Source organism: Opisthocomus hoazin, chromosome 19 (assembly GCF_030867145.1).
Source record: "Opisthocomus hoazin isolate bOpiHoa1 chromosome 19, bOpiHoa1.hap1, whole genome shotgun sequence".
Classification (NCBI taxonomy): Eukaryota; Metazoa; Chordata; class Aves; order Opisthocomiformes; family Opisthocomidae; genus Opisthocomus; species Opisthocomus hoazin.
This window is the reverse complement of record NC_134432.1, coordinates 15,887,783-15,915,564: the sequence shown is the minus strand read 5'-3', so window position 1 is coordinate 15,915,564 and position 27,782 is coordinate 15,887,783. Positions and strand designations below refer to the sequence as shown.

Genomic DNA, 27,782 nt, shown 5'->3' with positions numbered 1-27,782 from the left:
TATCAGGGTCTTAAATACTAGTAATTCTGTCAAGGGGAAAGCAAAACAATCCCAAAACCCCCAACATTATTTCTGTAACCACTTAGTAAAAACTGCACATGCAAAAGATGGCAGAAAGAAGGTTTCGCTTTCTAAGGTGTGTTTGTGTCAAGCAAGTTCAAATGTGAGACCTGCAGGTTCTGTTTAATGGTTTCTTCTTAGTAACAATCCCCACCACTCGCGTTGCTCACATATTCCATACAAGCTTTATTGTATTAAATATAATCAAAGCAAGGAGGAGGGTCAATGACTGGTCATGATTGTTTTCGTTATTGCACAGCTAATTGGCTATTAACATCATTGCCTTGTTGAGATGCGTCCTGCAGGAGGAAGTAGCTCTTGAAGGCATTGAAGGCACTAACCTTGCTCCATGTAAAAAAAGAACGAACTTGTTACTTAGATATCCACATCTGCCATCGCTCTCTCTAGCGGATCAACTGCCCAGTAGTCATCGTCCCAGCCCAGGAACCAGCCGGAGAAGGTTGGCGGCTCAAACCCTTGCTTAACGACGGTGACAGGAGTTCTCTTGTCTCGGCTGGCCGGGTCGGTTTCAATGTACCGTTTAGCTGAAAACACACAGGTAGAAGGAATCTCATAGAGTACAAATCTGCTGGAGGAACAGCTGAAACAGCTTAATTGCAGCTAAACCATGGAATCATAGGTTGGACAAGACCTCTAAGATCAAGTCCAACCATCAACCCAACACCACCATGCCTGCTAAGTGGATGCTACAGAGACATTTTCAGATTGCTCATTTAACAAAAACAAACCCAAAAGTTTTCACTCTATGGTTTATCTACTCCTGTTGGCAGACTGGCACTTGTTTGTAGAAAACTGCCCTTGGGATTATAAAATGCTGCAATACCGTGGCAGCCCTCGCCCGGTTACCCCCCCACGGACACTTCTGCGCTGTTAGGGGCTGAGCGCAGCGGGGCTGGATGTGACACCTCTTTATGCTGATCTTGGGGATCCTCTGTTCTTGAGAGACGTGATCGCTTTGACGGATCACAACACTGAATCTTAGGTTGTGATTCAGATATGTTTCTCAGTATATTAAATTGCCTGCCTTATGATTGGATAGCGGGAAGATAAAAAAGGGGTAGTTCAGAGAGGAAAGCGTGACATTACCAGATTTCAAAGCCTCAGTCTTTTCTTCTTCTTGGGCATCTTTCCCAATCCATACAAAGACCTATAGATAAAAAAGCCCATATGAATTATTTCAGCAACAATCGATCCCTTTATGAAAGCCAGGACAATTTAGACCAAGCCTCAGTGAGCAGACTATGACAGAACAAGAACATACTCGTCTTGGGGTGCCTGGGTTGTTGACCTACATGGCTAAAGCTACTGGTAGATAACAAGGAGCTTTTTAATTGCGTTTTAGCTGCATAGATTCCAGATACATGAACAAATTATACACTAGCTTAACCTCAGGAAAAACTAGCAGATGATTGAACATTTTTACACAAAACATACAAAATTCATCTCTAAGTTGCCTTTTGGCTGATTTATGCACAGTCTGTTACTGAAAAATAACAGAACATGTCAGTATCTTCACCTGCTGACTCCTACCAATGGCCCAGTGCCCTCCAGCCAGGCCAGGGACACTGCCTGCGAGAGGCGGACAGGCTGGGGCAGCCCGTACGACACACGGCAGCCCCTGCTCTGCAGGCCTGAGGTGGCAGGACACCACCTCCTCCCCCAGCTTTGGGGTGTGAGTTCTCTTCGGTGCTACCAGTGAGGCGATTTGCTCTCAGGCCTGAAGATGAAAGGGTCCTTTAATCCAACAGCTCTTCCAGCTACTGCAGTTTGGGTCTCCACCTGCAGCCCACCTGTGCCTATTCTTTGCTTCCCTCTTCCCCAGGTAGATGTGACATACCTGATCCCACGTGTCAAGGAGCATAACATCATCTGTAGCAAGGTCATCCTGAGTCAGATCTCCAGGGACTTCTTCAATCTGGAAAACACGAGGTTAAGATGAGGGCCTACGCCAAACGCCATCTCGCCTTCACAGGAGAAATCCGGCTGACAGAGGTTTTGGTTTCACCTCCCGTTGGTGAGAGGCATGAAACTAGACCTCAACACCAAGGTATTTGACCATGCAGCTCAGGCTGTGTCACAGAAGTGCTCCGAGACCACAGAACACAAAATCAATCTCTTTGTACCTAGAGAAAATGTCTTTCACTCGTGCCCAGGACTTGGAATGCTGCCTCTTTTTACTTGAAAGATTGATGAGTTAAAATTTGAGGAGTCTGAATGCTAATTGCTAACCAGGGCAGGACCAGTTTGATGCTTCAGAAAGCTGCTGTGCTGACACAACAGCGCAACAGAACGAGCTGCCGTGTCTGCAGAAAAATGGTGCTGATGCTTCGCTTCTGGAGGCGAGGCCACAAAGGAAGATAAGGTGTCACAGCCCGGCTCGGAGCAGACTGGGACTGAGTTTCTCCCAAGTTTGCCAGACCGACGTTGAATTAATCGACAGTCTTCTCAGATACTCACAGTGAAGCGTCCACTCTTGTTGGAGCAAGCAAAAAGACGAGGGGGGTGAGCATCCATCTTCTTGTCCTTCAGGCGGGGAGAGGTACGGTAAGGAGCTTTTCCACCCAAAGCTGCCCAGAAATTATCTGAAAAAGAGAAAGAGATACTGATGCTTCAACTGTTCATGGAAACCACAGTAGCAGTATGGTTTTGGCAGGACTTGAAGCATGCTTCTATGTCGTAAAGTCCCAAAGGCCTACAAACATGAGTGTGCTGTTAAACATAATGAAGATGCTTTGGAGAAGCCCCTCAGGGAGATGAAAGGAAATATCCATTAAATAATTGCTGAGAACATGCAGCTACACAGAAATGATCCCAGGCCCCATAGTGCCTCCCTCACCTGGCTCTCCGCCCTCCGAAACCTGTACTGGGCGAACTCCCAGTGTCTTCAGCAGCTCCTGCGCTCCTGATTTCTCAGCATCGCTGGCTCCTTGGCCAACCCAAAGGTAAGCAGCGGAGGGAGTTTTCAGGACAAAGGCATCGTTGGAGTTCAGCTGGCTGGCAGCAGCATCCAGCTGAAAAGAACGAACATTGCGCATGTGGGATGTAATCGTCCTCTACACAGAGCCCATTATTTCAAAATAAAAACCAGTAGCTGTCGTTGAATAAAGTGCAAACAAGGTGTTCCATACAAGCATGCAAGGTTACAAGACGTGTTGTGCATTTGCCTGTATCTGAGTGATGAGTTAGACTTAGTCATACGAGAAGAGTAAATAAATGTGTGTTTGTGCGTAATCTACAGACAGGTACGAGCTGTGGCCGGAAGGCTCGGGTCTGTCATTTTGCCAGTCTTTGTGGTTATGACAGGAGATCGAAGAAGGTGCCGAGGAGACCGCCGCAGAGCAGTATCCCTGCTGCTGAGGCTGCTCAGTCATTAACTGCAATCTCCTCTAGGTCAGCAAGGACATGCCATCTTCAGGCTAGAAACTTCGGAACTTGCTGCAGACATAAACCAGTGGCCTTGCCCCACCTCTAGCTACTGCCCAGGATTCAGTCTCTCTTTTGGCTTGGCAAAGGGCGGGGGCTGTGCGCGTTTTCTTTCAGAGGAGTGAGGCTCTCAACCTATGTCCTGGCACAAGCTGTATCTGTGTACAGGGCAGTCAGCACTTTCTGTCTGCAGCATTGCTCTCACACAGGCTTGGAAGAAGTCACAATGGCCAGATCTGAATGGTTTTCAACAGTTTGGAAAGTCTCATGGTATGCAGGGTGCAGCGTCTAGTAAGGACTTACGAGAAAATGGCTTAAATGTATTCAAGGTGATATTTATAAACTAATTAGAAAATAATGAGTATCACTACTTATCCATGGCAAAAGAGGAACCTTTTAGCAGTTTGTAACGTTTTCAAAGTGTGCTTCAGTGTGCACCAGCAAGCTCAACTCGCCCCTTGCGCTGTTCCGAGGGACGGTGTTCCCACCACAGCACGGAAGCTGACTCTCCCCGCATACCTCCACTGCTCTGGTAGCTCCCGAGGTGCTGGACCGGACCTGGAACAGCCGCGTCGCTGCCGGCGCTGTCTGGCCGCCTTCCCTCGAGGTTCCACCCTTGTACACAATCAAGGGCTTTCCACCAAACATACTCATCAGATGAGGCGGCTCTTTGCCTTGCACTACTCGTTTCTAGAGAAGAAGAAACGTGCTGTCAGTTTTAAGCTGCTGCTGAAGAGTAGCGTGAGAAATACGAGAAATGGCCTTCACAGCCATCCTTCCTAGCGCGTAGCACCTAGCGCGTCACGGGAGCTTAGCGAGTGCCTCCCGTGCAAACCCAGGCCAGCGGGTAACCGAGCTCTCACAGTCGCCGTTTCATTTTAATTGGCGAGGGATCCACTGGCACAGAGCTAACAAGTAACAGCCGTAAAAAACCTCATACAGGCCACTTGTAAAAATATATATAGTTTTTTTATAAAAACTGTACTTTATATAAAAATATATTATTTATTCCCACAGTGTTGGGTTTTTTTAGTTGTTTGCTTGCTTGCTTTTGGGCTTTTTACCTGCACGGGGCTGCCTCCCAGCTCCTCATCCAGCTGTACTGTGAGGAAGGCAGAGGTCGCAATTTCATCTTGAGTGGAATCAGCACCCTGCCTGAAAGACAAGGCCAAAACTCAGATTTTTACTTTCAGCCCTTTTCCCCACACACACCCCCCTTACAGAGGTCAAAAAGAGGCGAGAAAAACCTTTGATGCCAAACTTCTGCAGCACGTCATTCAACATGAAGGAGAAATTTATTAGCCCGTACTGCAACACAGGGATTAGAGGGAGATAAGGACGTGTTCTAGACAACCAGCACAGGCACGAAGATAGGAAAGAATCTATCTCCCCTTCTCTTTCTAGCAGCCAGTTTACAAACAAGCCTGTTGGTGCTGTTACCAGGAACTGCACGCGCAGCCCCCGCACAGACCACATCCCTTCTGGTTCTGGTCAGACAGCTCGCCTGCGCCCTCCCTGCTCGCTGACGAGCAGGAAGGCGGCCACAGGGAGACTGCTGCCGAGAAACTCCGTTTATGGTCATGGTCTGGGCACTGTAACAGCCACAGCCGAGGTGGCAGAGTATCAAAAACTAGTTACAGTGGTCTCAAAAGACCTAGGAACTCCGTAAAAAGAAGCAGAGCTTGATCCAAAGAAGGGAGTAACTACTACTGGGGGAAAAAAGAAAAAAACAATACTAGCACAGTAATTCCCCCCCATTGTCCCACTTCAGACAAAACATTCCAGAGCTCCGGTGTTGGTTTGTTTGTAAGGGAAGGTTATCCAGGGTGAAATCTTATCCCCTGAGGATCCTCTGTAAGTGGGAACCAGCAGTGACCCATTGCCGAAGAAGGGGACTCAGCCCCACGTAGCCCCAGTGTTTCCTGACTTGCATCAGGAAGACTTCCTTACCAAGTGTAAATGATCTGTCCCTGTTTTCCAGCGTGCTGGTAATTGTACAAGATAATATAGCTGTCCCCTCCGTAGAACTGGCCATACGTCAAAGCATCCACTGGCACTTTCTCTGAGCCTTCTATTCTCCAAATCTAGAAAAGGAGAGGAGCAGAGAATTCCAAGTTCAGCGTGACAGCAGAATCTTCTTCCCGAATTCTGGAACGCGCAGCCCTGCAGCCCTGCCTGCTGGGAACGGCCGCCATCGCCGGGCACAGGCCGCAGCCTGCGGCGAGCTCCCGAACCTCGACTGGATCCCACCAGAACCGCAGGAGAAATGCCAGTCAGACTACCAGCACTGCCAGCACTGAAGCCCACGTTGTACCTGACACGATCGCTTCAGTTTCTCTCAGCTGGACCCTCAGGAATGGGGGTTTTAGGCTTTACTGGGGACTTTCGAGAAGTCGAATGTTGGCTAGGACCCCTGGGGGCTTTTGGACAGGACCCGGCCCTTTCAAGCCCACCTCCGCCACTGCTTCTATGTGCAAATGCATGCCTCCAGGTGCATGAGACAGGTGCTCTGAGACAATCACCCATCAGACGTGTGATGGCAACAGCTAGAATAACGAGGAGGAAGAACAAGGAAGAAGTCTGGGTCCACACTGTTGGGTGAAGCATTGACCCCAGGGAAACTCTGGGATCAAAATTAGCAGCTCGTCATTAACAGCTGCAGGGATCTCAAGACCCTGCTGGTATTTCTGGTGTTAAAAACTCCCCCAGCATTCACAAAACTGCAGTGTTGATGATTCTCAGGCCTCCATTTGTCTCCCTCCTCTTGCAGGAATGCCATGAAGTAGCAACGAAGATTCTGGACACCTTCCCAAAGGGATTCTGCCACTGCTCACCTGTTTCCTGCCAGAGCCGTCATCCTCCATCCCATGCTGGGCAGCCATGGCCTTGGAGGTGTGCAGAGTGGCAGCATCAAAAGGCACCTTCTCGATCTTGGCAACGTGACCAGAAACGTAAGCCTGCCCCAGTCCTTCCGTCTGGTCCTTGTCCCGCCAGTTCTTGAAGAATTGCTTAAACAGAGGTGTCTCACCACTCTCAGGGAGGACTTGGACCTGAAACGGATGAGCCGGCCCCTCAGGAGCAGCCTTGCCCCCCACCCCGCACAGCTCCAGCTCTGGCTGCTCCCGGCTTCAGGCTGACAGAGAATTCCCTGGTCCAACTCTGCTGAGATTGCAGCAGGGAAACGCCTGGTGCCCAGACGCCGTACTCAGAGCAACGTCAGAGACGCAGCGATCAGCCGAACCCCCCGCTATTGCCATGCTGGGCAGATCCTCACCAAGAGGAAAGACAGATGACAAACGATCCATTTGCTGCTTGTGACCGCTAGTTTGAAGGGATCTGTTTCTTTCAAGGCAGTGTTACTCAATCCTTAAGCCTCAGTCTAACTACACCTGCCAGGTCCACACTGTCACAGCCAACAATGCGGGTCTCGGTACGTTATGGGATGCAGAGTCAGTCTCCGGTGAGTGCTAAGGAAGGCTGAAGGGATGTTAAGCCTCTAGAATCATCTCTCTAAGAACAAGAAGGACAGGTTTACCTATGCCTTGTCTTTTTCACTCTTTAGAGAAGGTCATGGAAAAGGTAAAAAGATATCTGAGAGGAGGAAATGTTAAATATTAGTTGTGTTGGGGTAAATGCCATTTTCAGGACAGTGTTAGCCCAGGAGCAACACCGCATTATCTCCCTGCAGAAGAGCAGATCACTCGAAACAGGAGCTACGTGAAGACTGCTGGTGGCACTTCCCATGAGCCATGCTCTGGAGTCAGTGGGCTGGGTGGCAGAAAAGTGACCCCCGCGGTGTCTGGGGGTTGGCACTGCTGGGCTGCACGTCCTTACCTGGGTATGTTTCGGGTAACCCATCTTATCAATGAAGTCAGAAGCTGTTTTCAGTGCCGCCTTCTTCTCTTCAGAGTTGGCACTCCTGCCTTTAATGAAAATAGAGAGAAAAGAGGTCAACTTTTAAAAAGTTCTGCATACCCAGAGAAGAAACTGTCTCAGGTACTTCGACCTTTTGCAGCAGCAGCAGAGTCCAGCTAGATGCTGCCAAACAGCAAATGACAATTGTTCGATCTCTTTTGTGCCTTTCGTGATGGATGAGAGAGCACACTTGCCTTTCTACTTATGATATTAATTTAACTTTTCCTTCCTCGTTCCCCGGACTCTCCCTTTAATTCTCCACACTAAAGACCCTGCACCTCAGCACCTGACGTTTCAGATGAGAGTCCTTTGCTGAGATTGTTAATGCCACCCAAACTTGCCCTGAAAAACAGCACCACCATCAAGTGTATGCTCCCCTACCCGGCTGGAAAGAAACAGGGATTGGTAGCTGGATGATGCCGTATCTCTGTGGTACCTTTCCAAACAAAGATCTTTCCATCTGTGCCATGGTCCAGAATGAAGCAGTCATCGGTGCTCAGGGCTGCCTGGGAGAAGGGGTTCTCATCTGCCACCAGGGAAACCGCCATGTTCCCAGCCCCATTGGAGACCTGTGGTAACACAGCACGGAGATGAGACAAGGCATCGTCCGTTCCCCTCCGGCCTCATGGCAATAGCCCAAAACCCAGGGAGCAGAAGGGAAATACGTTTGAATGCATTGGCTGCTTCAGGCACTATTGTTTTTCAAACAGGATACCTTTGACACAGCAAAAGTATGACAAAAACATAACACTTACTCTGAAGATTTCAAGTACTTCTAGCAAAGCAGATACTGCTGGGACCAAAGAAAGATTGATCCAAAAGGGTAAATACCCTTGGTGCACAAGCAGCCAAGAAAAACCTTCCACAGCAAACCAACTGCACTCAGGAACTGGAGGGGACAGTCCTGGCCACTGTGAACAGGCCTCCCTGCGTCAAGTGGGTTTAATAGTCTGAGTTCCTGCACTTGCTAATGGATAAAGGTCCACATTACAAACCATCCTGGCAGCTATCCACCACATCATTACCAGAGACTGCTGTAGCGAAGATTCCTCCCCAAAAGTGTTGGGCATTCTTCTACAGTTACGCTAGCTGATGGCAAACGTTACCTTCCAAATCATTGCTGCATCATGCTCACTGGATGCAGAAAGGGGTAGATCCTGGTTCTCAGGCTATTTCTAGTTCTTTCCTGTCCTTCCTAATACAATGTCTGATAACACAAAGGAAAAATCCCTTTTTTCCTCTATTCGTTTGACACTCTGCCTTTCCCTCAACAATTCCTGGAAAGTTCCAGCTGTCTCCCTACAGCCAAAAGTGGTGATAAAGATGACAAAAAGCATGTGAGTATGCAGGGTAAGCAACCAAGGTTCATAAAAAGCTAACAGCAGCATGAGGCAGAAGCAGGACTCGGATCAGATCAGCTCCTCTCTGCTATTCCAGTGCCATCTAATTGCGTAAAGATCACGCCACTCTCCACAAAGTTATTTCTCAGTGTCCATCTGTTTCTTGTTACCTTATAGAGCTTAGCCAGCTTTCTGTTGGCCGTATCAGTTTTGGTCTCATCAGAAGCTCCCGGTGGCAAAGCGGGCTTCGGTCCCAGGACCTGTGAGAGAGAAAGAAAAAAATTACCAGCCACTCCAAGAGAATCTCTGTTCCCCAGATGCTCCAGCCACAGGAACAAGCAGAAGAAACTTCTAGATCAATAACAGTGAAAACAGACTCTGATGTCCCAGCGATGCAGAGGACCAAGTCTGCATAGAGTTGAGCGTTTATACCACTAACACTTCATGGGTGAAGACACAGAGTACGGAGCCTATCTACCCATCGCCCCCGTTCTTCCACACGCCGCCCTTCCCACTGCAGCACAGAGAAATGGACGGAGTGAGTAACCTGAAGCATTTCCTCCCGCTCGGATCCTTCCTCCGACACATAGACCTTGGCGCGACCATTCCGCTCGTTGTCCCGAATCCCCTTGGCCAGCACTGTGGCCTTCAGCCGTTCTTGGCGGTTGCTCTGGGAGCCACACCACTGAAAGATGTTCTGGGGGAGAAGGAAGAGAAACACTATGCAGCTGTCTGAGCGTAACCCCCTCTAGACGAGACAGCAGTATGGCTGGGACTGAAAGATGTTAAAAGACTGGCTAAATGGTGTTTTATACTGCGCAGTGCTTGAGATAGCTTCAACAGAGCGGGGAAAAAAAATCCTTAAGTGGACTAATCAGACATCTCCTGCTCCTGGAAGTCTGCTCAGCCTGTCTTTTACATGGTACTTACACTGCCGAGGTCAAGGATGAAACAGTCGCCTGTGTTGAAGCTCTCCCAGGTCACAGGGACCTCAGTTGCGCGGACTGTTCGCCTGCCTTTGACCTGCAGAAGCCTCTGCACAGTCACTTCGTTGGGAACCACGTGCCTGAAGCCAGAAGCCACGCCACCAGCCTAAGGGAAAACGAAGAAACAACAATTCACGCTTGTGGTGTTGCTTCAGAAAAAATGACAATCCTACTGATTTGCTACCAGTGAGCAGCTTTTGCCTCTCACATGACAGAGGGTCAGCTGCAGCTTGCAGAGAGCGCTGGCTGGCCCAGGCTGGGCTGTCATATAGCACGTATCTATTGATGCATCCCAGCTATCTGTTCCCATAGCGTCTCAGGGACACCGATACAATACAGTTGGAGATCTCCAAATCTGAAGATCATGATAAGCTGAGGTATTAATTTTGACTGGCAGAGTGAAGAGTGTATTTCCATGTGCATTGTATGTCCTGACTACCAAAAATTATCCCAACCTCAGGATTCACCTTCTCTGCTCATAGAGAGAGACCTGGAATTACTTGTCAATGTAGGCAACAGGACTAATGTCAGTTATCCTCAAAAAAGCATAAGCAAATTCAAATGAATGAAAATAACAAATGAGTGGGAAATAAGCAAAAGAGAGAGACTAGGAAAGTCTTAGGCATGAGGAAATGTAAGTACTTTGCAAGCATTTGACCCGATATCACCTCCCTTGTGGCACTGGATTCCTAACAAACATAACCATTCTTCACTGTATGTTTTTACTTCTTCTATTCCACTTTACTGCAATGGCAGGGAAGAGTAACTCCCACTACTATTCATCTGCTTTACCAAAACATTACACATGCTAAGGAGGTGGGCTAAGCACAGAAAAAGACTGGAAGGGTCAAACTCTGTTATGTAAGCGGGGAGAAATTAAATCTCCTGGGTAGGCGTTTCCCATTAACTCAGATTGCTGTTTCTTAAATCCATGCCAGACGTCTTGGGACTGTTCTTTCCTCTGCTTCTCAAAGAAAAACAAAGCCTCGATTCCTAAAATTTCCTGGAGCTTTGCTGGTGTATTATTAATTCAGCCAAAGATCTCCCACAGGGATCTGCTGTTCTCCACCCTGTCAGTTCCAACTCATTGAAAACATCTGGTTGAGAATGGGTTTTAAGCAACTGGAAAAAGGAAAATCCTCATTCTCCTGAGAACTGGGCAGTGGGCAGGGTGCCATCTCTTGCAAACTCGATTCAGCCTGTTAGTATAAAGCCCCAGTCATCACCCACCTTGTACTTGATGCCAGATTTGAAGTACCCCAGGAAAGTAGGGGACTCATGGCCTTGCACTTCGCGATGCTGAACAGCCTTCCCGTGAAGGTAGTCATCCATCTGGACAGTGAATATGGCAGCTGCCCCACGCTCATCTTGAGAGCTTTCATCTCCTAAGAAATGAAAAGGCAACAGCTTGGAGGGAATGCAGGGCTTCTGCCTCTGCATTCAACTGTGCAAAAACACCACGGAGAAAGCAGATTACTGGGAAGTTCAGTTTTCAGGAAGGTTTGCGGAACAGCCATTTCCACACTTTTCTAATAACGACCCAAGCAGCAGTACAAACTGTGCATTTTTCTGGCAGGTTTACACCATAGTAACTGCTGCAGCCCCACTGCTTCACAGCTGTCTCTGATAGGTATCATTCTTTAGCCATTTCACCCTGTCCTGGAAGGAAACGTGCAATGGAGCAACCACACAGACAGACGAATCTGCAGGAAGACATTATCAGGCTTTACGAAGGCTGTAGCTACTAATGGGGCACCAGTGCCACAGCAGTTTGCCTCTCCGGAGCTCTTTGGTGTGGAAAACCTATGGACAGATGGCAGATACGACCAGCCACCGTGCAAGTATCTTACATAGCTTTAACTATGGTATTGTCCAAGAGTCTCGGGTTCACAGGATGTGGAGAAGGCCTTGCCGTGTCACTCGGTGACATGTACCACAGAAGGGCAGGCAGGAGGTCTGAACCTCAAGGGGAAAAATCCCACTCACCGAGTCAGGAAGATAACAACCGACCTCCATCCCTTCAAACAGAAAGGATTTCAGCCACACCCCTGTCATCTGAGATCTTGTCTCCTCTGTGGGCCTCTGGAGAATAGGGACTTACTCTGTCACCTTGATCAGAAAGAAGCTGGTTCCAGGTACAGAGATGGCTGCACACACTATTGCAGAAACCATCTCAAATATTTAAGGTGAGTAGCACTATATGCACCCAAAATTGCCTTCTCGCTGCACTGCCAGTTCTGCTTTTCATGTCACTGGGTAACACGTGCTGGACAAGGCTGGTGTAGTGAGAGGAACTGCGTTCGCACTGTGGGCTCCCAGTGCAGCAGGGGCACTCCCATCAGACTTACCTAACCAGAAATGCAAGTCGTACTGGAGGTTCCCGCTCCGCTGTTTGATGGTGTTCAGCACCAGATAAGAATCTCCTGTGAAGAAGTCTCCATACAGATTTTTTGGCACTGGCACCAAATCAAATTTCTCAATCCTCCAAATCTGAAGGCCAGGTTCCTTCCCAGCCTTCGAAAACTCAGCGTGTTCCACCATGCTGACAGGCTAGGGGAGACAGAGAACGTTGTTCAACACACATAGCACAAGGAAGCGCATGTTTAAATTATGTTGCTTCTGATCTCTTAACTACTGTTCCAGGCAACAAGTGCAAAGTTTCCTTTTTTCTCTTGCACCGAATTTTGAAGGGAAAAACAGCAATAAAAAAAAAAAGGGGCAAGGGGGGAAATGCCTTTCAGTCAATCACTGCTAATTTTCATTTCCAATCAACTCTGCTTCCTGGCTAATTCCTGACTTACTCTTTCCTAGACTCTCTCTTTTCTGTTTTCTGTCTACCTCTCCTGATTTTACTCTACATATTTTCTTTACTAATTTATAGCTTTTCAATATGGTGCATAAGTGAATGGCTAATCCCCTTGCTGACTATTTGTTTCTATAAACGCTGCATGACGTTCAAGACTGCTGAAAATAACCCCCTTTTCACTATTTCCGATGTGCAGCTTGCACAAACATTATTTACAGTTTTCCTAAAACCTGTGTGATCTTACCCAGCTCTTCTGGAAAATGTTGTAAGTATCACCAAAGAGTCAGATAGTTCACAGGTTTCCTGTATCTCTTCTGTTCTGACATGTTACTTCAGTACTGCTGCGTAACTGCTCCCTTACGGGAATCACACCAATATACACAACATCCCGTCCTAAGGACTTTGCAGTTTTGGTTAATATGTGTATTGTCATACTTATGCAATGTATTAACAATATGCATACCATTCTTTTAACAAGCATACCGAACATTTTTCTATAACTCTATTATAAAAGAATTCACCTTGATAATACTGAAAGGAAATAAAACATTTCTGTCGTATTGGCAAAGGAAGTTTGTCCGCATATTACAGCATGCCTTTGAGTGGTATCAGATAAAAGGGAAGAAAAGATTAAAAATGTTATAGTAGAAGCATCCAGTATTTTGACAAAGAAGACAGTTCACAGTAGCTGATGGACAAAAGTACAATATGCTCAGCTTTCAAGGCAGAAATAAAGAATGTTACAAACTAGAAAGCAAAACAGCAAGTTAGCTACCAAAGCTATTCCTAAGCTGAAATCAGATATCAAGGACGGAAAACAACTAACTTTATCATCATGATTCCAGTCAGTCTGACTTCCTTTCTGCCAAATTCCCACTATAAAATTGGACAAACTCCTTACAAAGAGTTAAGGAGTGTGACTCTTACAAGTAATTGAAAAACAGAAGGTTTTCAATGCTTAATTGTGATGTTAATCACTTACCACAGCTGAAAGCACCACAGCTGCTGTCACAACATATCCAAGCCCTGCAACAGACATGGAGCTAACACAGTTCAGCTTCAGAGCCATCGTGCAAAAAACGGTGAGAAAAAGATAATTGAAGCCCTGTTTGCCCATTTCTAACAGCAAACGGGCTTCTCCCTGCCTCTGCAGACACTGGAGGGAGTCCCAGCTCCCTCCTCTTCCTCCTGCTGCTGCTAGTGAAGACGAAGCGCAGAAGCCAATCTTTTATCAGGGCCGAACACACCCACCCCGTCTGTAACACAGGGGCGTAGCGTATTTGTGCAAGCAGAACTCTTGGAAGTCTCAGAGACTCCTTCAGCCATTCACAGACGCTCAGTCCCAGCAGGCAATAACCCAGGACAATGTGCTATCCATTACAGCCCACAGGGCAACTGCCTGCACACAAGCCAAGTATCTAGTCATAAGACCATTAAGAGAGGAAGAAATGAAGAGACATCAGCAACAGAGGCAACATTTTGTCAGCTGAGAACTGCAAATAGATGGAAAGTTGATGAGACGCAGAGGAACAGAAAGGCTGTTCCAGATGGCAAGGGCTGCAGAGAAAGAGATTTTGGAGATGAGAAGAACAGAGCAGCACTGAGAGGATACAGCTGAGCCCACGGATGGATGGAACACGCCCTCAGCTCTCTGAACTTGCCAGAGGAGCAAGATGCAAAATTCAGCATGGGCTTTGTGTGGCTTGTGCCCGAATGCAATCTCCCCCCAGGCTACCATCAGAGCAATACTCTGGAGGGTTTGAGGCCCACCAGCGTATTTCAGCTCCTGGGTTAGCTAAAGGGCATCAGCAGTCTGGTGGGTGACAGAACACGAGCTCATTCAGTAATTTCACAGCCAGGTGTTACTGAGGGTGCAGCAAGACCCTGTGACAGGAACATTCAGTTCAGTGGAATTACAACATAGTATGGCTGATCGTAGCAAGCCAGTAAAGAGCTCGTTCTTCCAACCGTCTCCCGCTTCAGCAAGCCGATCTATCACATTTTACAAGTGTTGGCCGTAAGTAAACTGTGCAGAAAGAGTGGTATCCCGCTTTCCATTGCAGCGCCCCGTGAGCGGAGCAGCCCGATGCTCCCACCAGCAGGCAGGATGGCTCCTGGAGGTGCCAGCAGTAGTGTCTGCGACACAGCGCCCACCAAACAGTGCCCAAGGGGTGCGCAGGGACCTGCCTCGGACACGCGCTCTGCTACGCGGCTATGAACATCCTGGAAGGCCAGACAGGAATGCCAGGAGGAACGTCGTTAATGCCTACGTGTGGCTGTGCTGCTGGTTACTCTCTTGCTCTTAACGAACCCAGGGATGAGTTACTGACATTCTGAGGTTCCCACTGTCAGAGTCTCTCACAAGATGCTTAAACAAGGGGCCGAATCCTCCACGCACAAAAATCCACAACGAAACTTCCATGAGGCAAAGATCAGACCTCACTTTGTCAGTGCTTTCGCTGCTCTCCATAACACTTTCTTTCTCTCACGTTAGAACACTCGGCTTCTCTGTTGTCCAAGCTGATGCATTTTGTTTTGAAATGTCACCTTGGCAAACTCTGATTTAGTTAATGTACCTTTGAACATTTCACTGGAAATTCTCAAACTGAAATAGATAATAAAAACAAATGTCTTCATCTCACTGGTATTTATGATCTCCATGAAGGAAGTTCAGTGTGTCAGAGGTCTCAGACCCAGTGAAAATGATGTTGGAACCCTGACTCCAAGGAAGCCAGCTGCGAAAGGCCTCTGCAGCTGCAGCAGACCCAAACCAAGACGATCGGACTGCATAACATTAGAAAGAGATGGGTCCCTTCCAAATGGAAAAATACTTTGGACTTTCTATTAATAACTACCTGTGAAGTGCCACACTTGGGGAAACTTCACAGACTGAAGGCAAAAAGACCTAGGATAATCTGCTTTGTTAGCATCCCATCTTAGGATACATTGTAATCTGCAGATATATGCTCATAAGCGTGTATGATATTTTGAAAAAACAATTTGTCTGGTCTTCTAATTAACTTGCCATTTTGTAAGTTTTACCCTCGGTCCAAGCTTGCATTGCCAGCTACTTGCTGAATGTAAGTACAGGCAAAAGAGGGAAAGAGGGCTACAATGAATAAAGTGTATATTATAGTGCTCTTTGGTAAAAATTAATCTGAAGCATGTCTGAAGGGAATAAGTGTAATATACTCCAATAGCTGCCACGGCTTATGACTGCTGTCAGCAAATGTTGCATTGTTAAATCAAGCCACAGAAATCTGTGCTTTGGACCTTTTATTGAGGGCATGTGCCAGATGAGACTGGCAGGACCCTGCCGAAAAGGATGTCCTGTTGGAGACATGGGGAAAAGGTAAATGTCAAGCTGTTGTTAATAAAACTGTCCAGCTTAGTCCCAGAAAGGGTGCTGTGCAGAGCCAACATCTTATGCAAAGGAAAGTTATTTAAGGAAAACAAGGAAAGGGCTTGGAATACAGGATTTCAGCGCAGATGGATCATCTAAACGACACTTGGCTGCATAATGATATAAACAAGAACTCAAGAAAAGAAATCCAGTGATTTGAGCAAACAGTGGAAGACAACAACTTATTATGGTATCCAGATGTGCAGTCACGACAGGCCTAGCAGGGAATGCCATACGATGGAGACTGGCCTATAGAAGTAATTACAGGGATATACTCCCTATTCACCAAACACAGAACGCGAGACTTGGAATGTGAGGGAAGCCAACGCTGTGCAAAAGTCTGCGTCTCGCCAAGGGCAAGATTTAGAGATTGCTTCTTCAGGAAAGTGCTAAATGATTTTCCTGAGGCTGGAAGCTTCTTGCTTCAGAGGAAAGCCAGAAAAGTCAGAGAGACACTGCAGTCTCTCTGCTCAGCTCACCTGACGTTGCTGTTGGAAGCCCTGACAGCTGACGCTTCCATCACCTCCCACCCAGGACTCGGTAGTTTTCTCTCCTGGTATCCAATCCAGAACACCTTTCTTATTTCCACCCTTCGACTTGTAATAAGCAGTTCCCTCTGCCTCCCTCCCTCAGTACTTCCATTTATGCTCCTTGCATTCACCTCTGTGGCTGTGCCTCCCACTCAGCTGTCACAGAGTCACTCTACGCCCTCATTAATTGATGCCATCAGCACTTCTGCCACTTGTCTTTACTCTCCTCTGAATGCATTTTGGCCAAGCAGGCGCCCAGTTCTGCACTGCTCAGATGTGGCCCAGCACAACTACACCGAAAGGGACGTGCTGCTCCTGTCAAGAACAACCTGGACAGAGAAGCCAGGATCTCCCAGTCTGGCTCATCACACTGCAAAGTCCATTAGAGGGAATAATTAATGCCTACTTCCTCCACATCAAATATACTGTCACGTCTTCACATCTAGCACCCTCAAAAGCGTCTGATGATGCTATCTAAAGTATCTTTCTATGAGACAGTATGACAGGGGGGAAAGAAGAGGAGAAAAACCTTCATTCTGCTAGGCTCCGGTCTGATCCTGACTCAACCTCAAACATTCAGAGCAGCTTTACCAAAGCTGAAGGAATGCACACACTCAGCCACAACACCCTCTGACTGCTGGTATTGCCAGAGGATTGCAGAACACAAAATGCACAAGACAGTAATGATAATATTTTAACAGTTTTTAAATCAAATAATTATTAAAGCAAGATTAAGTACAATGGAATGGGTATAAATATTTAGCAGCCGATTTCCCTCTATGACACAGCAAATATTAGCTTACGGGGCTTTCCTCACAACACTTTGTACTCTGATGTTTCTAAGACTGTAAAAAGCACATATATTTTAAAGCCATTCAATGATGCTTCTGGATGGCTTTTTTTCTGGATATTTACTGAACATGGTCAATTGCAAAAGAAGAGATGGAAAATCACGGGGAAAAATAGCAAGTGAAAAAAGAAATAAGTGGAGTCATTTAAAAAGACTCAGCTGTAGAGAGGCCTACATCTCGCAAAGGACAGAGACGTCTTCAGTGAGTATTTACAGAGACCCCAAAGTCTGATCACTATGTTTACAGCACCCTGGTTTAAAAGAAACAGTGTTTGTGGGGGCGAGGGGGCTTATCCTCCTTTGCCTCACAATGCATCAGAGAGAGAATTCCATCTCCCTCACATTTGAAAAACCACTGTTCAATAGTTTACTCTCTTTGCAGCTTTTAATTCAGTAATTGGCTACTTACAAGAGAAAAATGAGCATAACAAATTTTTGGAGCTACAGTTAAGTTGTGGCAATTCACACATGCACATACCCACAAATATAGTCAGGACTTAACCTGCGCAGGGCTGCTCGGGAGGGCTTGGCTGAATTAAGTGAGGCTGTGAAATAGGCGGTGGTAGGCCAGAACACCCTGCGGCCGCTCTCATCGCAGCTCCAGTGCCTCGGTCATCATGGGTTCACTTAATTTGGCTAAACTCGCTGCATAAACAAAGCCCACACACGAAGGTCCGCAGCCAACACAGTATTACACCACAGAGTATCTAAACCACCTGCTGCTTACTTCTGGAACAATTTCTGCATTTCTAGATGGCAAAGGCTGTCTTTTTTATTTTAATGGATAATACCGAGCATCAAAATAACTTGCAAATACAGACTGAATTTCTAAAATATGGGGAGAACGGTAAATCTTAGTGGAGTCTGTATCCACACAACACTCATGCTGCAAAAATGCTTCTTGTGCACCAATCCTTATTGTACCTTGGGGGCAAACAGTTGCGCTTCCAACCCAGCTAATTCTCTCTTTCCCTCTATTAATTTGCCAAAAATTGCCTGGAGAATATGGACTGCTCCAAAGCAATAATAATAAATCTCCTCAGGAACAGAGAGACTCCCTTCTCTCACAGCATTCCCGACCTCCTATATCAAGCACCAGAAGAAGTAAGTCGCCACTGTATTTCTGCGGCAACAACAGGAAAACCGTAAGTCACGGTGTTTTGTACGCAGCAAACTCGTACAGACCCACTAGCGTGATCAATGCCAACGAAACCAACGGGCTGCACGTGCAGCAGTAATGCTCCCAGAGCAAGGGCTGCATTCTCCAGCTCAGCGTCTGAAACAACACCACTGAAGAGATCAAACTTGCCACAAATCAACTTATTTGCTTGCTTCAGGTTTACTTATTTCTACGCTTTGAGAGAATCTATACTTTCTGACTACCCACGGAGCCATTTCTTTTTTCTCTGACCCTTTGCCGAACCATAAAAACTCGGATGGATTTACATAGATTGTGAGAGAGAACACTACAGAATCATTCAAGATCTGACAATAAAACCCAAGCCATGATGCTGCACAAAGCAGAGAAGGGACGACAGTCCAGCGCAGCATTAACAGCTGATGACAGCGCGTACTGGAAACGGAAATACTTCTCTATTCCCTACAGCCTCCTTGCCAAAAGAGTGTATGTTATGAGTAACTCTTCAGTAAGCTAATGAAAATAAATCTGGTGGCTCTTCGGCTTTGTTGCTAAGGTAACAGGCATTGAAAAATACCAAAAATTAATAGATTAGATCGGTTTTCAGTCTCCAGACAGCTCTAAATTCATATACACATAAAACTAAGAGCAACCCCTTTCTCTCTGCCCCTTGAAGAAACTAGTAAACAAAGCTTGTTTGGGATAAGAAAAACGGGCATGGAAGATCTGCCTCCTACTCTAGCCATGGTGACTCCATAAACTATTTTTGTTCTCTATATGAGGAGCAGCACAGTTAATGGTACTCCTAGGAGCTACAACTTAACAGCCACAAACCAAAAAAATTCAAACTGGCACTGTCCCTTCAGCAGCTTCCCCCTTCATTTGAAATACGCATCTGATTCCAAGAAGAACTCGGATCAACAGTCCTGGACACAAAGTACAGCATTATCTGTACAACTGGCAAGCAGGTTTTTGCATTCAGAAGTTAAAATTCCTACTAAACCACTTTAGCAAATTAGAACACCCAGATGATTTGGGTATTGTTCACTTTTTCCAGCTGTTTGTTTGCATTATGAGTCATGTCAGCTCTATGCTGGTCTCTCTACCTTTGGAATATGCTCCACTTGGTAAACACAGAGGGTTCAGCCCAATGCACCAAGGCGAAAAACTTCAACAAAACAGCCTGAGTTTCTTCTCAGTTGCACTGATGTAAATCAGGAAGGTTATTACTTACATGGGAGAAACTTCTGGAGAATACATAGGTCTCCCACCTGAGACACACACAGACAAAACCTGCTGATACAATCAGCTGTTTAAAAGCCCTACCTTCAGAGCATAAACGGGAGCTGAATCATGCACTTGCATACACACAGCACAGATAAGTACGGATCAGTGGAAACCACTGACTGCTTTCATTCAGCTGTGAGCAGAAATGAATCCTGACTTAAACACAAATCATTGTTCAGTGCTGAAAACATGTCAAAGGAGTGCTTATGTAACCCATAAGACATGATCCAGTACATTAAAAGATGACTAGCATCCCGTGTTATGTCCCACAGAGAGATCTGGTGGTGACAGCCAAAACCCGTTCATGAAGGCAGTGAAGACATGCCTGTGGTCAGCTGCAGGGAAATGACACAGATGTTCTTCTGCCAGTCACCAGGTCCTGACTGTGGACAGGGGAAATGATCTGCAACTTTGCGCAAACTGTTTTTCTCCTGCGAACTAGCCAATACATTCCTCTGTAGCACAGAGAAGCCTGTTCAATCCATTATCCATAAACCAAAGAACAACAGAGTAATACATTATTACTGGAGAACAAGGGCTGGAAACCAGAAGAGACGGCCTAAAACGAGTCCAGAAGGGAGGCATGAGACATGGCCTTGCACTGCGAGAGTAGCCTCAGACACAGACGACCAAGTGGGGGACTCACTACAAGCTGTTGCACATTTGACAAGGAGAAGTACATGCAAATATTAGGGTTGAGTATAAATGGTCTGTGAGTAAAAAGCACGTCGATGGTATGGTATTTTATCTGAAGCCACACTGATGCAGCACAGCACATGCGAGTCCTACAGCAAGCCCACCATGGGCCTGGCCTTGCTCCGCCGCAGCAGCAGCCCGGGGTGACTGCAGAGAAACCGCTGCAGCGAGCACCCGCCTTCCATCCCAGCTCCACTCAGCATTCATCTTTCCACCTCAAAAACTTCCGCGCGAGGCATGAAGCGACTCAGAAGTAACAAGAATCAGTTCACTTAACGAATGCATTCAAAATCGAAGTGCTGCTTCCAGATCGGGGACAACGGTCAGAACATGAAGCACAGCTGAGAGTCACAGCCGCTGCAGGGTTTGGTACCTGCGTTTACCTGCTGATGGCAACAAAGACGGACCCATGATTGAAAGCCTCCTCCCGCCCGGCACCCAGCACACACAAGCACAGCTCCACACCCACAAGAGACAGGACCCTCCATTTCACATGCAGTAGTTTTCTTCACAAACACCCACTTCCAAGTAAAACAGTGTGGAGACGGACAGAGGTATCAGAGTTCCCCGTTCCACTTTGCTCTCAGTTCTCCGAACTGCGCAGGTGTGGCCACTGCTTTAGTGGCTCTGGCTTGAAGAGACAGCGAAGGCTGTTCCGGCTCCCATCCCCGCAGCGCACAGCCCGACGGGGGCAATGCTATCAACAGCCATGCCACAGTACTCCCTGCGTCCCCAGAGCAAAGCGCTGGCGGCTCTGCCTCTGGTGATTAACAGAGGGGGGTTATTTTATTTTATTTTTAGCAGGATTCAGACTTCAGTGTTAAGGAACCACAAGCATTCTCTAAGCAGACAGCCTGGAAGAAGGGAAAGTCCTAGTGGTGATAGCTCTCAGCGCAGCAGCCTCCATCCATCCTGAAAGGTCCCGGGATGATTCATTTCCTCCAGTGCTTTAAAGACACTGCTCTGAACTGTAGCTGTGTGTGGAAACATTCAGTAAATAACATATGTTTAAACTTTGCTTTTGGGTGGTGTCCCACTGACTGAACTAGCTCCTAATACAGACAAACAGTTGTTTCTTCCTCTCGCAGTTGTGCTGGGACATCAGCTGAGACCAGTTCCAGCGCTTCAGGTTCTCAGTGAGAGGTGAATGAGGGACAAAAGAGAAGAGGAAGGGAAAGACCAAAAACATAGCCTGTAGTCAGAAAAGAACACTTTGAAATGGGTAAAAGAAAAAAAAGAAAATCAAAGAACTTCAGAGTCTATACCATCTAATCCTTCCACCCAGTCACCATCATAGCCCAAATTTTCATCAAAAAGCCTGATAACCTGAATATCTTGACTGAGGATGCAGTCACTAGCAAAGTCCCAGTCCACCCTGAAGTGGGGAAAGACAAACGGACAAACTAAAATAAAGGTCATTCTCCAGCGGGAAGTGGGAACAGGCAGAAACCCCCAGAATACCGAATCAAGCACTCCAGAGTCAGCGGCACCACCGCGCTCCCTCGGCTGAGTGTCCGTGATCCGGCACGGCTATTCCCGTCTGGCATTTTCAGGTTGCCAAGCACCGCAAAGCACCCCAGGAAAAAGCTGCTGGAGCTCTATTTAACTCCACTAATGTCAGAGCTCTATTTAACCTTGCAAACGCATCATCAGCGGATAATCGGAGATAAATACTTGGCAATCCTACTGCGAGTTAACGCTTACTGTTAAAGGCTGCTACTTCCTTTCCTGATTTTTCTGACCATGCTTTCCTTCACTGAGCAGGTGTGAAGTCCGGGAAGTTGACATCTTATGAACACTGTCTGATCCAATTTCACCTATGACGGGATTTAACGGTGACATACTACCAGGCAGCTCTCTCCCAGTGCCCTGGCTACACACCCGGAGCAGCAGACGACGCGCTCCGAGCGTCTCTGTGCAGTGATGGCCATAACAGGACTGGTGCAACTGCAAGAGAAGCATTCACTGCTCTGCTCAGGCAAGCACCAGCAGTGGAGCTGTTTCGGGAGGGTAGGAGCATATTGGTACGTGTACAGAAGAGAGAGTCACCTAGCAGTGTGCCAGACAGCTGATAAGAGGCCTGATGAATCTACTCTGGCAGTCAGTGCACTTTTGCTATCAGGGAGTTGAAGACTGTAAGATGTAGTGTAAATATTGGAAATGTGCCAATGTCTGTGACTTCTTGGGAAGCAGAGCTGAGGCAGAAGCGTATCCTCTGAAATCCAGGCCTGAGGCATATAAAGTCTGTTCAGACACTCCTACCACCAGTTCATTTACTTTTGTTCTCCTTACTTTAACAAAAAAAAAAAATCTGAATGCAACCTTCAGTTCAGGAAATCCCTAGTCACGACAGTTCTTGACTGCCAAAAGTCACAAGGAGGACAGACCCGAGAAAAACTGCCCATGCATTTTTCCATTCTCTTCCTTTACCTAAACATCTGCGAGCTGCCCTCAGAGACAAGACGCTGCTGAGCCAGCGTGACAGCTTCTCTGCTCCTGTGCCCTGAGGACCGTGCCTGACTGCATTGCCTTTTCAAATCACCATTGCTTCACCGAGCCTCCTGCAGAAAAGTACTTCACAAACTAAAAAAACATGGGTTTAGGCTCAATAGCTGTGCACTATCCCCACCTAGGGAGTTTGTGTCTGATCTGGGAAAAACAGTTCCAGCATGGCTCATTGCCAAGAACTCTGTCAAGTTTATTGCTTCATGGGAAAAGAATTAACCATCCAGATCATTTCTCTCCAGTTCCCTTAGTCTTCTTAGTGTCTGAAGTGATTAATGAATGATTAAGAGACTGAAAAGACAGGGACTTGAACTAATGCTGTGAGAAGCAGAACAAATGACAGAGGTTCACAAAGCGGTAAGCTGCACAAAAAAAGATAACCTGAGGTTTTCTTCTTAATGTAAAACCTCAGTGACCTTTGAAAGCCACTGCGCAGGCCATCTTCTGAGTCCTGAGTTTGAAAGGATTCAAAAGAGATTACAAGGGGACGCATAATATAACAATATACACTTTTTTTTTTTTCAGTTTAAACTTTTAGAAGGGATATCAAATACCTGGTTTGGAGAATCAGACAACCACTAATCAACAGAAGTAACGCACAACTTGTTACTGACAAATTGCCCATATCAGAATTGTCTGCCTTTTCATGAAAAGCATTTGATACCAATCAGGCAGAGACATACTCAGTAGATTACTTGCAGGGCAATTTGTAAGCGCTGTGAAAGCAAACAAAAACCAAGAGCAGCTGCTTCTTCCTAGACAGTAATCAGTTACTGTGCCCAAGCTACTTTATATCTGTGTTTAACCATGTTTTGCCTTACTGCAACCAATCTGCAACTCGATCACTTCAGCTCGTATTTAAAAAAAAAAGAAAAAGCAAAAAACCCACAGTTTCTTCTGGTGTCAGGATTCCACAGCAAAACTGGGAAATGGCTGGTTTGTGAAGCTGTGTATTCCGGTCCAACACCCTCTTTCCCACACATGCTAGTCAGTAACAACGCTAATGTCTGAGACTGGAATTAAAATGGAAAGCTTGTATTTGTAAAGCGAGTTGAAAGCTGATATAAATCCTGAGTAATAAAATACGTCACAGTGCTATTTTAAGAACAGTTTGTTCCCACTGGGACTCTGTAAAACTACCAACCTACAACAAAAAGTAATTTTATCTGAACTTGGGGTGGGGGGAAGCATTGGTTCAGTTTGGGTCTCGGAAAACAGCTGGCTGCTGCTTCTTGTCCTGTAGGAAGGCTCTTCCCTCCCCTCTTCCACAGAAGCAGCACTCCCCCTTAGAGATGCTGCTGACTACACTACAAATGCAGTAAGTGGCTGAAGCACTCACAAAAGAATATAAAGTATCTACAAAACCAGCCTTGTAATGGAACATGTGAGGCAGCCAGTCTCTGAGCCGGAGCTGGCAGCAATCCCCCTTGGTAATGTTACCAGCGCCATGAAATTCCATTGTGCAACGCTATCTCAGGTCCCTGCGTTGGTGATGAAAGGAACAAATTCACAAACGTGTTGGATTTGTGCCTGTAAAATCACAGCTGAAAGCAGCAGTAGCATTTTTCTTTGTCACCCTTTAGACATTCAGAAGCAGATACAGATTGACAGCTGGGTCCATTTCCCCAGTTTTCCCCACAGCACTGGAATTTCATCCAGCTGGAGAAAGCCTCCGCCCTGCTGAGAACAGGAGACATTCTCCTGGGGACACCGCAGGTACTCAGCTCGCACTAAAACGAACGGTTTGCTAAACACTCGGCCACTGGAAAATCCCTCCCTGTATTTAAACAACACTTAGGAAGTTCACCATCCACCTACATCACGGACGAGGTGTAACTACCATCGCTGCCCTACCGCCATGCTGAATTCCACGGAGCTGGACTTCGCAGCAAGGCAGTCCTGCGACGGGCCCCGTCGCTGGTGCAGACAAACTGAGGCTGACGCCCAGGGTTGATGCGTATGCGCGAGGCCAGTGTTCTTGTTACCCACTCCGGAGGCGAACAGCCGAGCTCAACCCGGAGCCTGGAACCACACTCCCCGGGCGTACGGAGAGCGGCGGGCAGGGGGGGCGGCTGCAACACCCGCAGCAGCCGTCGCGCCGAGCAGACCTCAACCGGGGCTGACTTCTGCTTCTCCCTGCTAGCGGTATGGGTTAAACCTCGATCTCTCACCTCTCCGCAGTGGAGACTAGGGAATAAACTGCCTGATGGACAAGATGAGAGAAACCGGTTGCAACAGCCAAGGTTGTGCGAGACCCGCTCCTCGGTACGGGGGTCTCCCTTCGCTTGCCCCGACGGATGTCAGGCAGAGTTCTGTAAAACAGGCTGAGAAACCTCAGGGATGAGGGACGTTTAAGGAACTGCCCCCCCCCAGCTGGGCTCCGGAGCAGGACACCCTCAGCTGAACCATGCCATTCCCCAGCAGAGGAAATGTTTTTTGCTGATAAACTTGCATCATGCAGAAAGGTGGTAGTGGAAAATGGAAATTGTCACAATCAGTAAGAAAAATCAGAGACTTAAGGGGAAACAATGCTAGTATCATCCTTGTTAGCAAAGTCGGGTTTTTTACATCCAAAAGCAAGTAACATTCAAAGCAGTTTTATTCAGAGAGGATCTACTTACTAATGAGGCCTCCTTGAAACAAGTCATCCCCATAACTTTTTTTTTTTTAAACACTCTTCCTAGGAAACATTTTAAACACGTTTTAAGCGTCCGCATGTTTTGAATTTCTACTCGCACAGCGCTTCCAGCCATCCTTCCCGCAGGCCCGGCACACCGCACCCCCGCGCTCCCCTCCCCGGGGCTCCGCGGGCACCGGCAGCCGACCCCCCCGGCCCGGCCCCGCGGAGCTCTGCCCCTTCCCGCCCCGGCCGAGCGCGCCGAGCCCCGCTCCCGGCAGGACGGCCGCCGCTACGCCGGAGGCACCGCGAACCGCGAGGCTTCGTGCGACGGGAACTCACGGGGAGCGATCGCGCAGCCCGGCCGCCGTCCCTCGCCGACGCCGCAGCAAAACGCACCGAGCCGGGAGCCTCGGCGCCCGCCCCCCCCGGAGCCGCCCCGCGCCCCCTCAGCCGGGCGTCTCGCGGCTCTCCCCTCAGCCCGGGCGCGGCAGCCGGAGGGGCGGCGGGAGGAGGCTCCCGCTCGCGGCCCCCTCAGCGCCCCGGCGGGCTCCCCGCGGCCCGGCCCTACCTGCTGCTGGCGCCGGCGGGGCAGAGGCAGCGGCCGGGAGCGGCACCGGGCGGGGCTGGGACGGGCGGGGCCGCGCAGCCCCGGAGGCGGCCCGCGGCGCGCCCCCGCCCCAGCCCCGCCGCCCGCCGCCAGGGGGCGCGGCCGCCGGTGACGGGCGGTAACGGGCGGCGGGGCCGGGGCCGCTGCGCGCCTACAGCCTGCCCAGGGGCTCGGCCAGCGCGTGGCCGCGCGCGCGCGCTACCTCAGCGCCCCGCAGGGCCCCGCCGCCCCCGCCCGCCGGGCTGCGCCGGAGCCGGGTACCGCGCCGGGGCGGCCGGAGGGAGAGGGGTGACCGGGGGAGACGGGCACCGGCAGGCGCGGGGAACGCTCGGTGCTCCCACAGCCTCTCCTCGCCTCCCGAAGGAACAAGGCGTGCGTTGAGGCTGCCCGACATGGCGGCCCTTCGTCCCGCTGCCGTGGGAGGCTTGGCAGCGGTGTCACCCTGCGGCGAGGCAGCGGTGCTGGGTGGCCTCATTCTCCACCCGAAACCGGGCGACGAAGCGGGAGACGAAGGCAAAGTGAGCACTGTGAGGCCGCGGCTCTCGCCTTGCGGGCGGCTCCCGCGCGGCCACTCGAAGCCGTGTCTGCGGCGTTCGGGTCGCGAGCGCGCGGGGTCAGGGCCTCTTCGCAGGGCTGTTGCAGGGCGATGAGCAGCTTCGTCTCTGAACTCCGGTTCACCCCGCTCCGGCTCTGCACGGCCGCAGCCTCTCTGCCCAGCTCAGCCTGCTCCATGTTCCTGTCATACCTTTGACTGGAGCGTGTTAGGATATGCTGAGGTTTGTCCTCTTCTCTGAATGTTACTGGCTTTTTCCTGGCTTTATCCGTGTCTCGTGAGATGCATCCAAGTCAGATGCTGGGGTTTTGCTTGTGGTGTGGAAAACTTTGCACTAACTGGCAAATATTTCCCTGTTTCTTGATATATTACCCTCAGCTGTTTTCGATGAGTTTGCTTCTGCCACATCTTTCCACCTCTTCAATTCCAGATATTGTTTTAACGATTTCATTTGTTGTACGAGTTTTCTTGTTGGTTTTTACATACTTTCATGCAAGTATTGGTATGACCATACCAAAGCACATGTACAAGAAGCCTGTCGTACAGTCTGCTTGTATAGTCATTAATCAAACATCATTCTACAATACAGACGTTTAATGTCATAACGAACCAGTCGTGTGCTCTGGGAGGCTTTAGTACATGTGCATGGCCTGTGATCCCCGCTGTCTGCACCGGCGGGAGGCAGGACCAGCACCGGCGACTGCCTCAGAGGCCAGCGACCGCTTCCTTCCCGTCACTGATTCAGAGAAACCCGCTCCCTCCAGCCGGTTCTCTGCGATACGGCGGGTTGGTATGCACAGACAGGTGTGTGTGTACACACAGAAGTCTCTTTGGCCCTGAGCCATGTGAAGATAATGTCTGATGCTTGCCAGCTACAACGTACCCCAGAACATCTTCGCAAGAGTGAGCACCCCTGGGCATAGAACAGAACCATGGAATCATAGCAGAGTTGGGGTTGGAAGGGACCTTTGAAGGCCATCCAGTCCAGCCCCCTGCCATGAGCAGGGACATCTTCAACTGGACCAGGTCCCTCAGAGCCCTG

General features: G+C 48.4%; 1 protein-coding gene across 4 annotated transcripts; it reads right to left on the bottom strand.

Annotated features, from left to right (window-relative positions):
* Positions 1–226: 226 nt before the first annotated feature.
* On the bottom strand, positions 227–26,227 carry GSN (gelsolin). 4 transcript variants are annotated; one of them, XM_075439259.1, is made up of 17 exons: positions 26,149–26,227; positions 12,094–12,295; positions 10,976–11,130; positions 9,690–9,851; positions 9,307–9,456; positions 8,930–9,019; positions 7,856–7,988; positions 7,339–7,427; positions 6,339–6,554; positions 5,455–5,588; positions 4,569–4,659; positions 4,024–4,194; positions 2,918–3,092; positions 2,539–2,663; positions 1,919–1,996; positions 1,168–1,228; positions 227–605 (listed from the first exon to the last, which is right to left on the bottom strand). In XM_075439259.1, the coding sequence occupies exons 2-17, from the start codon at positions 12,284–12,286 to the stop codon at positions 436–438; spliced, it is 2,193 nt and encodes a 730-aa protein (XP_075295374.1). In that variant the 5' UTR covers positions 12,287–12,295; positions 26,149–26,227; the 3' UTR covers positions 227–435. The 4 variants fall into 4 exon arrangements, with proteins under 4 accessions (XP_075295374.1, XP_075295375.1, XP_075295373.1 ...); XM_075439260.1 differs by lacking the exon at positions 26,149–26,227 and adding an exon at positions 25,920–26,003; XM_075439258.1 differs by lacking the exon at positions 26,149–26,227 and adding an exon at positions 25,582–25,629.
* Between the last annotated feature and the right edge of the window lie 1,555 nt (positions 26,228–27,782).

Excerpts from the sequence above, each read along its gene's own strand:
- GSN (XM_009940821.2), bottom strand. The coding sequence starts at position 13,668 with ATGGGCAAACAGGGCTTCAATTATCTTTTTCTCACCGTTTTTTGCACG. Across the intron at positions 9,457-9,689 it reads TCATCCTTGACCTCGGCAGT|AACATCTTTCAGTGGTGTGG; the intron begins GTAAGTACCATG and ends CTTCTCCCCCAG. Across the intron at positions 5,589-6,338 it reads ACGGCTCTGGCAGGAAACAG|ATTTGGAGAATAGAAGGCTC; the intron begins GTGAGCAGTGGC and ends CTCCTTTTCTAG.